At 39.1% G+C, this 11905-nt stretch overlaps 1 protein-coding gene across 1 annotated transcript; it reads left to right on the forward strand.

Moving 5' to 3' along the window:
- The first annotated feature begins 694 nt into the window (after positions 1-694).
- On the forward strand, positions 695-1654 carry LOC125150931 (olfactory receptor 1L8-like). Its single transcript, XM_047831417.1, has one exon. The coding sequence runs from the start codon at positions 695-697 to the stop codon at positions 1652-1654; it is 960 nt and encodes a 319-aa protein (XP_047687373.1).
- Positions 1655-11905: the final 10251 nt, after the last annotated feature.

Consider the following 11905-nt stretch of genomic DNA (forward strand, 5'->3'; position numbering starts at 1 on the left):
AATAAGTACTGCTTAAGATAAACGAAGCACAACAACAAAACTTTGTTGGCCTAGGTTCATTATTCCTCCGATTTCCCTGGTGAACATTTCATCAACCCCCTTTTTTTGGCAAGTAGTTTCAAAGGTAAAGCTCAGAATGACATAACTGAGCATTTTTTTTTGATACAGAGAAAAATAAAACCATCTAATCTGAAATAATCCCTCTACTTTTGTCAGTCTCTATCCCCTTATGTGGTTTATTTTTCTTCATAGAATGTAGAACTATCTGATGATAATGATAGATGATAGATGATGATGATGATGATAGATAGATAGATAGATAGATTCTTTACTAAAATGGAAGATCTAAAAGCCAGGCTGTCTCTGCCTTTTTCACAGTAGTGTCCCTACTCCCAGAAGAGCACTTTACACAAAGTAGGTGCTCAATAGGCAAATATGTTTAAGATTTAATATTAAGCTGAATTAGGAAAGTTAAACTCTGTTCCCGAAAGAAAATTCTTGTTCCCAATGTCCATGCTATCAATACCAGAAGTGTGTGAAATCTGAAAGCTGAGAGGGGAGGGCAGCATCAGGCACCACAAAGTTGACAAGTTGCCAACATGGTAGCTAATCATGACCTTATGGGTGAAAAGTAAGCATAGGAAGAAACATACTTACTGGCTTGTTATGAAAGCAATTTGTGTGAAATGGTAAGATGTTCTTTGTTTTAGCTGGCTTCATGATCATGGAAAGAGTCAACCAAACCAGCAGTGTTTCTGAGTTCATCCTCCTGGGACTCTCCTCCCAGCCTCAAGACCAGAAGCCACTCTTTATCCTCTTCCTCACCATGTACCTGGTCACCATAACAGGGAACCTGCTCATCATCCTCGCCATCCACTCTGACCCCCAGCTCCAGACCCCCATGTATTTCTTCCTGAGTTTCCTGTCCTTCACTGACATTTGCTTTACAACAACCATTGTCCCCAGGATGCTAGTGAGCTTCCTGTCAGAGAAGACCATCTCCTATGCTGAGTGTCTGACACAAATGTATTTTATTTACGTTCTGGCCAACACTGACAGCTTCCTCCTGGTGGTCATGGCCTTTGACCGCTATGTGGCCATCTGTGACCCCTTCCACTATGTCACCACCATGAACCACCACCGCTGTGTCCTGCTGGTGGCCTTTTCCTGCTCATTTCCTCACCTCCACTCACTCCTACACACACTGCTACTGAATCGTCTCACCTTCTGTGACAACAATGTTATCCATCACTTCCTCTGTGACATCAACCCTCTGCTGAAATTGTCCTGCTCCTCCACATTTCTCAATGAAATCGTGATAATGTCAGAAGGTTCTGTTGTTTTGGTGACCCCCTTTGTGTGCATCACCTTCTCTTATATACGAATCCTCATCACAGTTCTCAAGATCCCCTCAGCTGCTGGGAAACGCAAAGCCTTCTCCACCTGTGGCTCTCACCTCACTGTGGTAACCCTCTTTTATGGAAGCATCTTCTATGTCTATTTACAGCCCCTGTCCAACTACACTGTGAGAGATCGTGTGGCAACACTTGTCTACACACTTCTTACCTCCATGCTGAACCCTTTTATCTATAGCCTGAGAAACAAAGACCTGAAACAGGGCCTGAGGAAACTGATGGGCAGGAAGAAGTCCTAGCCAGAACCTCTGGGAGCATGTTCATGAGTGTCTCTTCTCCTTTGGACCCTGTTTCTGCTGGTCATCAGGGATAATTCATATGTGTCATGGATGTTGGATTGTATCCATTTCTTTGCATATGCAACCATCTTCCATTGAGATCATTATGATTCAATAATTGGCTCAAGGTCTACCAAAATCTTGGCTTCCAGTTTTCACATTTCTACCTCTCTCTACAGGAGATTTCAGAACCAAACATAGAGGCCCTGGGATGTAGAGTCATCCAGTGCTACAGGCAATGACTTGATTCTGTTTACTTTTCTTTTCATTCTTTATTCTCTATTATTCTTTCAGGGATTGTAGACTCTGCAGTATTTTTTATCTTAATATTTTTGCCACTTACTGTTCTATATCATTTCCAAAGATATTACTCAGCAGGTCTCACATGGGGGCCTGTGAACCTGGATTTTAATAAACACCCCATAGAGAAAACTAACTTGGCCTTATGTGAGCAGCTGAATGTTTGAAAATTTCTGATCTTTCATTGTCTCGATGTTTGTATTTCTAAGACTCATGTCCGATACTAATAGTATATCAAGTTATCAAGCTACATGTACACAGACACTCATTGATTACAGCATTGTTTGTAATAGTGAAAAATTAGAAACAACTTAAATGCCCATCAATAGGAGAATAGACAAATAATGGTTCAATTTTTCCATAGAAAGAAATAATATATAGTAATTATAAATAATAAGGTGTATCTCTACCACTGCCCTGAATAGCCATTATGAGTGAAGTTGCAAAATAAAATGCTTAAGAATAAACCCAATTGGGGGTCCTGGGTGACTCGGTCGGCTAAGCATCTAACTTTGGTTCAGGTCACGATCACACAGTGTGTGAGTTTGAGCCCCGCGTCAAGCTTTGTGCTGACAGCTCAGAGCCTAGAGCCTGTTTCGAATTCTGTGTTTCCCTCTCTCTTTCTGCCCCTCCCCAGCTTGTGCTATCTCTCTCTCTCTCTCTCAAAAATAAATAAGTTAACATTTAGAAACAAGAATAAACCCATTTAAAAAAAAGAATAAGCCTAATAATAAATAAAATGCTGAATCATAAATCTGTGTTTTAAATGTGTATGTGTGTATGATGAATAAGTGAGATTGTATATTCAGTAAGAAAATCTCCCACTGAAAATTGTTAATTCCTGCTTCAGATTCTGTGTCTCCTTCTGTCTCTGCTCCTCCCCTGCTTGTGCTGTCTCTCTCTATCAAAAATAAATGAACATCAAAAAAAATTTTTTTAAAGGGGCACCTGGGTGGCTCAGTCGGTTAAGTGTCTGATTAGCTCAGGTCATGATCTCACGGCTCGTGAGTTAGAGCCCCACATCAGGCTCTGTGCTGATGCATCTCAGAGCCTGGAGCCTGCTTCAGATTCTGTGTCTCCTCTCTCTGCTCCTCTTCTCGTTCTCTCTCTCTCTCTCTCTCTCTCTCTCTTAAAAATAAATAAACATTTAAAAAATTTAAAGAAATTTGTTAATTCTAGGACATGACATGGAATAGGGAAGCAAGAGATAATGTTTGCTTTTTAGTTTGTATATATCTGTAATATTGGAAGTTGTTAAAATGGCACACATATTTTTTGTAGATTAAAACTACTAATCACTAAGGAAAGTGTAACATAATCTATTGCTCTGTTTTTCATAGCATTTACTTTTGTTTAAACAGAAATAATATCATGCCATGGTAGGAAAGGGTTGATATAAAGGAGGTCAGATCACCCTCCATTCAATGTCCTAATTCTTATGTTGGAGAAGCCGATAAAGGGGAACATTCCACGTGTGCAGCAATCTCACCTCCACACAACCATAGTTGTCTTTTATTACTATCAACACTCTGGTGTTGGAAGAGAAAATTCTGATCATTTTTTCTCCAAGAATGGGCATAGCCATAGATAGGCCTTTGACCATGGTCCTTTGTCCCTTGAATAAGTCTGGGTGAGGTCCAATGATCTGCATTTCTAACAAGTCCCCAGCTAATGGTGATGTGTGGATTTAGAAACAATACTTTGAGAATCACTTGGCTACCAGATATCAAGACCTCCTATAGATCTATGGTAACTAAAACTATATGGATATTTCTGAAAGTCTAGACGAACAAGACAAATGCCGTAAATCGAGAGCCCAGAAACATATCCATAGATTAGTGTATACTTGATTTAGGAATGAGGCATTGGAGAGCATATTTCAATAAATGGAGCAAAGACACTTAGGAATTCACACAGAAAAATGAAATTGGATCCCTATTACACCATATGCAAAAACTAAACTTACCTGTGAATTGAATTCTAAACTTAAATATAAAAATTAAAACTATACCTTTACATAAAAGAATTAGGAGAATATCTTTGTCTTCTTGAAGTGGAAAAATATTTCTTAAACAAGACGTAGACAGAAAGCACTCACCATAAAAGAAAGAATAGCAAATTGGACATGTTAAAGTTAAATACTAATTTATGTCTGTTTGTCAGAAGACATTATAGAGTAAAAAGACAAAATGGTAAAAGATATTTGAAATTCATAAAACCAACAAAACACCCAAACTAAGAATAAATAAAGATCCTGGGCAATCAAGAAGGAAAAGAAAGTGATGAAGGAAACTATGGAAAGGAATTAAGCTTTTCACACACACACACACACACACACACGCACAAATGGCCAATAATTACATGAAAAGATGCAGAGTTTCATTCAAATTCAAATTGAATCATAATGGGAACCCACTGCACACCTACCAGATAAACAATATTAGAATTCAGAAATTAAATATCAAGAGTTAGAAAAAAAAAGTGGAAGAGTAGATCATTATTCTGCTAGTGGGAGTATTAATTGGTACAACCAATTTGGAAAACAATTTGTTGTTACATAACATAGTAAAGATACACAATTTGTTAATTCCATTCTCGGGTATATATTCCAGAGAAACACATGTACATGTCCAACAAGAGACATGAATAAAAACATTTAATACAGGAATTAAACTTATGAAGCCCTAGGGGTGCCTAGGTGTGTCAGTTAAGCATCAGACTTTGGCTCAGCTCATGATCTCACAGTTTGTGAGTTTGAGCCCCACTTCAGGCTTTGCACGGAAAGATTAAAAATCATATGATCCTCTCAATAGTCACAGAAAAATCATTTGACAATATGCAAACCCCTTCATGACAAAAACTCAATAAATTGTATATAAAAGAAATATACATCAACATAATAAAGGCCATATATGACAAGCCTACAGCTAACATCATATTCAATGGTCAAAGGTTGAAATCTTTTCCACCAGAAACAGCAACACTACAGGAAACACAATGACACTAAATTCATGTCTTTCAATAATCACTCTAAATGTAAGTGGACTAAATGCTCCAATCAAAATGCATGGGGTTTCAGAATGGATTTTAAAAAAAAATCTATACGCTGCCTACAAGAGACTCATTTTAGACCTAAAGACACCTGCAGATTGAAAGTAAGGAGATGGAGAACCATCTAACATGCTAATGGATGTCAAAAGAAAGCTGGAGTAGCCATACTTATATCAGAAAAATTAGCTTTTAAAACAAAGGTTGTAACAAGAAAGGAGGGCATTATATCATAATTAAGGGGTCTATCCACCAAGAAGATCTAAAAATTGTAAATATTTTGAGTGCCTGTGTGGCTCAGTCTGTTAATTGTCCAAATTTGGCCCAGGTCATGATCTCACAGTTTGTGGGTTCAAGCCCTATATCGGTCTGTGATGATAGGTCAAAGCCTGGAGCCTGCTTCAGATTCTGTGTCTTCCTCTCTCTGCCTCTCCCCCGCTCACACTCTGTCTCTCTTTCAAAAATAAATAAACATTAAAAAAATATTTAAAAATTTTTAATTGTAAATATTTATGCCCGCAACTTGAAAGAGCCCAAATATATACATAAATTAATCACAAATATAAAGAAACTCATTAATAATAATGCCATAATAGTAGGGGACTTCAACACCCACTCAGCAATGGACAGATCATCTAAGCAGAAAATCAACAAGGAAACAATGGCTTTGAATGACACTGGACCCCATGGACTTAACAGATATATTGACAACATTTCATCCAAAAACGGCAGAACACACATTCTTCTCATGGGCACATGGGTTATTCTCCAAAATAGATCACATACTGTCACAAATCAGCCCTCAATAGGTACAAAAAGATCAATATCAGACCATGCATATTTTCAGACCACAACGCTATGAAACTTGAAATAAACTACAAAGAAAAATTTGGAAAGACCACGAATACTTGGAAATTAAAGAACATCCTATGAAAATAATTAATGGGTTAACCAAGAAATTAAAGGAGAAATTAAACAATACATGGGAGCCAATGAAAATGAAAACACAACAGTCCAAACCCTCTGAAATGCAGCAAACACAGTCATAAGAGGGAAGTATATAGCAATCCAGGCCTTCCTAAAGAAGGAAGAAAGGTCTCAAATACACAACCTAATCTTACACCTAAAGGAGCTGGAAAAAGAGCAACAAATAAAACCTAAAACCAGAAGAAGAAGGGAAATAATGAATATTAGAGCAGAAATCAATGATATCCAAACAAAACAAACAGAACAGATCAATGAAACCAGAAATTTATTCTTTGAAACAATTAACAAAATTGATTGATTTTGTTAGATTGATCAAAGAGAATAAAGAAAGGACCCAAATAAATGAAATCAAGAATGAAAGAGGAGAGATCACACCCGACACTGCAGAAACATAAACAATTATAAGAGAAAATTATGAGCAATTATATTGCAACAAATTGGGCAATCTGGAAGAAATGGACACATTCCTTGAAATATATAAGCTACCAAAATTGAAACAGGAAGAAATAGAAAATGTTAACAGACCCATAACCAGTAAAGAAATTGAATCAATAAATTGATTCAAAAATCCCCCAACAAACATGATTCCAGGGCCAGATGACTTTCCAGGGGAATTATACCAAACATTTAAACATGAGTTAGTATTTATTCTAACTGTTCCAAAAAATGGAGCTGTTCCAAAAAATGGAAATGGAAAGACAGCTTCCAAACTCCTTCTATGAGGCCAGCATTACCTTGATTCCAAAACCAGCTAGAGACCCCACTAACAAGGAGAATTACAGATCAATCCCCCTGATGAACATGGATGCAAAAATTCTCAACAAGATACTAGCAAACCAAATCCAACAATGCATTAAAAGAATTATTCACCACAATCAAGTGGGATTTATTCCTGGGCTTCAGGGGTGGTTCAATATCCACAAATCAATCAATGTAATACATCACATTAATAAAAGGGTAAGACCTATATGATCCTCTCAATAGATGAAGAAAAATATTTGACAAAACGTAGTATCCTTTCTTCATAAAAACCCTCAAGAAAGTAGGGATAGAAGGAATATACCTCAAGATCATAAAGGCCATATACAAAAGACCCACAGCTAATATTGTCCTCAATGGGGAAACACTGAGAGCTTTCCCCTTAAGATCAGGAACATGACAGGGATGTCCACTCTTACCACTGTTGTTCAACATGGTGCTGGAAGTCCTAGCCTCAACAATCAGACAACAAAAAGAAATAAAAGGCATCCAAAATGGAAAGGAAGAAGCCAAACTTTCACTGTTTGCAGACAACATGATACTCTATGGGGAAAAGCCAAAAGACTCCACCAAAAAACAGCTAGAACTCAAACATTAATTCACCAAAGTCACAGGATATGAAATCAATGTACAGAAATCAGTTGCATTTCTATACACCAATAATAAAGAAGCAGAAAAAGAAATCAAGGAATTGATCCCATTTACAATTGTATCAACAACTATAAAATACCTAGGAATAAAACCTAACCAAAGAGGTAAAAGATCTGTACACTGAAAACTATAGAAAGCTCATGAAAGAAATTGAAGAAGACAGAAAGAAATGGAGAAGCATTCAATACTCGTGGATTGGAAGAACAAATATTGTTAAAATGTCAATACTACCCAAGTAATCTACACATACAATGTAATCCTATCAAAACAACAACAGCATTCTTCACAGGGCTTGAACAAATAATTCTACAATTTGTATGGAATCAGAAAAGATCCCAAAGAGCCAAAGTAATGTTGAAAAAGAAAACCAAAGCTGGAGGCTTCACATTTCTGGACGTCAAGCTGTATTACAAAGCTGTAATCATCAAGACAGCATGGTACTGACACAAAAACAGCTGAAAGCAAATGGTGTTGGGAAAACTGGACAGCAACATGCAGAAGAATGAAACTGGGCCACTTTCTTACACCATACACAAAAATAAATTCAAAATGGATGAAAGACCTAAATGTGAGACAGGAAACCATCAAAATCCTAGAGGAGACCACAGGCAGTAACCTTGGCCACAGCAACTTCTTACTAGACATGTCTCTGGAGGCAAGAGAAATAAAAACAAAACTGAACTATTGAGACACCATTAAGATAAAAAGCTTCTGCAGAGAGAAGGAAACAACCAGCAAAACTGAAAGGCAACTGATAGAATGGGAGAAGATATTTGCAAACGACATATTAGATAAAATGTTGTATCTAAAATCTATAAAGAACTTACCAAATACAACATCCCCCCCAAAAAATAATAATATAGTGAAGAAATGGGCAGAAGACATGAATAGATACTTGTCCGAAGAAGACATCCCAATGGCCAACAGACACATGTAAAGATGCTCCACATCACTCACCATCAGAGAAATACAAATCAAAACCACAACGAGATACCAAGTTGCACCTGTCAGAATGGCTAAAATTAATAACTGTAGATAAACAGATGTTGGCGAGGATGCAGAGAAAGGGGAACCCTCTTGCACTGTTGGTGGGAATGCAAACTGGTGAAGCCATTCTGGAGAGCAGTATGGAGGCGCCTCAAAAAACTAAAAATAGAACTACCCTACAACCCAGCAATTGCACTACTAGGTATTTACCCATTGGATAAAAAATACAAACTCCAAGAGGTACATGCACCCCAATGTTTATAGCAACATTATCAACAATAGCCAAACTATGGAGAGAGCCCAAATGTCCATTGACTGAAGAATGGATAAAGAAGATGTGGTATATACATATAATGGAATATTACTCAGCCATCAAAAAAATAAATCTTGCCATTTGCAATGACACGGATGGAGCTAGAATCTATTATGTTAAGTGAAATAAATCAATCATAAATACAAATATATGATTTCATTCATATACATAATTTAAGAAATAAAACAGATGAATATATGGGAGGGGGGAAAGATAAGAAAAGGAAATAAACCACAAGAGACTCTTTTTTAATTTTTTTATGTTTATTTATTTTTGAGAGAGAGAGAGCACAATCAGGGGAGGGGCAGAGAGAAGGAGACACAGAATCCAGCAGGTTCCAGGCCCTACACTGACAGCAGCTATCCCAATGCAGGGTTCAAAGTCATGAACTGTGAGATCATGACCTGAAGCAAAGTGACACACTTTACTGACTGAGCCACCCAGGTGCCCCCACAAGAGACTCTTAATAATACAGAACAAACTGAAGGTTGGTGGAGGGAGGTGGGTGAGGGAGGGGTGGGCTGGATGAGTGATGGGTATTAAGAAGGTCACTTGTGATGAGCACTGGTGTTGTATGTAAGTGATGAATCACTGAATTCTACTCCTGAAAGTAACATTACACTGTATGCTAACTAAAATATAAAGAAGAAGGAGGAGAAGGAGGAGGGGGGGAGGAGTAGAAGAAGAAGAAGAGGAACTGAAAGGGAGGGAGGGAGGGAGGAAGGGAGGGAGGAAGAAGAAAGAATGAGAAAAAGTTGAATGAATGATTAGAAAGGACAGCCACATGACTAGTAAGAGGAGGAGGCAGGAGTAAAAATCCAGGACTTTCTATCTCTGTAGTACCTACTCTAATACATAGATTAAAGCTGAAAAATTAACCTTGAGGCTAAGGAAGCAGACACACACATGTATTGCGACAACAGCAAAATGTGTTTCATTTCCTACATCTTGTTATGGATAGTGTTCACCATGATATACAATATTCTGTCTATAAAATTCCAAAGGAAATTTCTATCTGGTTTCAATGCCAGGATGAGTCATTATCCTCATTTTTCAGATGAAAACTGAAGCTCTATTATGCAGGCTAAGTAATTTGTTAAAAGCAACTAACTTACTGGCAAGGCCAGCAATCTGTTAAAATCTTCTTTCTTCTGGGGCGCCTGGGTGGCTCAGTCAGTTGAGCCTCCGGCTTTGGCTCAGGTCATGATCTTGCAGTTCATGGGTTTGAGCGCCACATCTGGCTCTGTGCTGACAGCTCAGAGCCTGGAGCCTGCTTCAGATTCTGTGTCTCCCTCTCTCTCTGCCCCTCCCCCACTCATTCTCTCTCTCTCTCTCTCTCTCTCTCTCAAATAAATAAACATTTAAAAAATTTTTTTAATCTTCTTTCTTCAACACTAACCCTTAAAAGACTGCTCTGAGCCTAATTCTGAAAACACATACACTATTTTTCCAAAGTCCCTTAGCTAAATATGACAACAACCATTGCATACCCTGTGCTTTAAACATACATCAACTGACATTAAACTGATCCCACACAGTAAAAAAAATAATTGGATCCACATGCCTGCCAAGACACTGGAACACACATACATACCACTGATCTACCCCCACTGAATCCCCTGGAAACTGCCACCTCCCTGTTCTAGAATATACCTCGGTCCACACCTGCATCCCCAAACATAAAAATATTCACCCACATAAATATTTGTCCACCCCTGATAACTCCAAGTTGGGGAGACTAAAGCACACCCTTGAGATGTTGCAGTGAGGTTAAGTGGCTCTGGGAGGAGCCCCACATCAAAACAGAAAGCCTCAGGTCTCCCCTGTTCCCTTGAGTCAGCCATGCTAGGTGTGATTTCCAGTCTGCTTGCTCTGCCTAGAGCAATCACAGGACCAGCTCCCTTGAGAGGTCATCACACCACAACTCCTTCAGCCTAACAAGGGCCCCCGAGGCCAGCAGAGCAGAGCTGACTCAGGAGACGCTCGCTGTCTGAGCTTCTGCCATCAAGACGGTCCTTGCCCCTTGAGTCCAGACATCTCTGCCTTCTGAAATGGGGAGCTGGGAAAGCAGCAGCATGCTGGGGGCCAGACTTGAGGGATTGGAGGCCAGTGTGGGGAAAGGTGCTATCCCTTCCAAGTAGCACATCAGCTCCCCCGCCTTTCCTGTCCCTCTCCTTGTTAATCAGCCAGAGTGTCATGGGAGAAACATGAGGGGGCTGTGCTTGGCTGAGAAGCAGACTTGCAGCTGAGTAGCAGATGTGGTGCAGACCAGCTTCTGGAGAAAATGGGAAGGCAGAACAGCATCTGGATCTGGAGGTGAGCTTTGGTAAGCTGGCCACCCTCTTGGCTCCTCCAACCTCTGGCACTTACTCTTTCCTCCCTGAGGATTTCAACTATTGTGTGGATTAAGCAGTCATAGGGTCCAACTAAAACCTCCACCCAGCTTTTTGTTTTCAGTCCATCCAGTTTGACCTCTAGATCATCTACCCTAGGTGCTTTGCTAGAAGCAAAACACAGGAAGGAAGGAAGGAAGGAAGGGAAGGAGGGAGGGAAGGAAGGAGAGAGGGAGGGAGAGAAAGAGAAAGAAAGAAAGAAAGAAAGAAAGAAAGAAAGAAAGAGAAAGAAAGAAAGAAAGAAAGAGAAAGAAAAGGAAAGGAAAGGAAACTATTGTATTCCCAGTCTGATGCACTTACCCTGTGCTTTGAGAACTGTTCTTCCTGATTCTCAGATTCAAGACCTTCCTTTTTTCCAGTTATCAGAATAGGTGATCCTCTCACTTATGACCTGGATCATCCAACATCATTAATTAAACCAAACTCCACTAATTTCTTAATTCCCCAGGCAGCCTTTTCACAGATGGCTCACTTTTTAATATTGACCTGTATTTAACAAACTGTCTTGCAGCCATCGTATCTAATTTGCTATTTATAAAACATCTGGAATCAGCTTGTAAGCAGGTGACCAAGGACAAATCAAGCCCCCATCTTTTGTCTTAACTCCAGGACACTGTCCAGCACCAACCACAACTCTCCATGCCAGACATGGCCCAGACATGCATGGCCAATTTTCTCCACCTGATGTTGGCCAATTAATCATAGATGTTCAATATTTCAAATCCACCATCTGTGTAACACAGCAAGATCGGTCACCTCTTTGGCCACTACAAG

This window comes from Prionailurus viverrinus, chromosome D4 (assembly GCF_022837055.1).
Source record: "Prionailurus viverrinus isolate Anna chromosome D4, UM_Priviv_1.0, whole genome shotgun sequence".
Classification (NCBI taxonomy): Eukaryota; Metazoa; Chordata; class Mammalia; order Carnivora; family Felidae; genus Prionailurus; species Prionailurus viverrinus.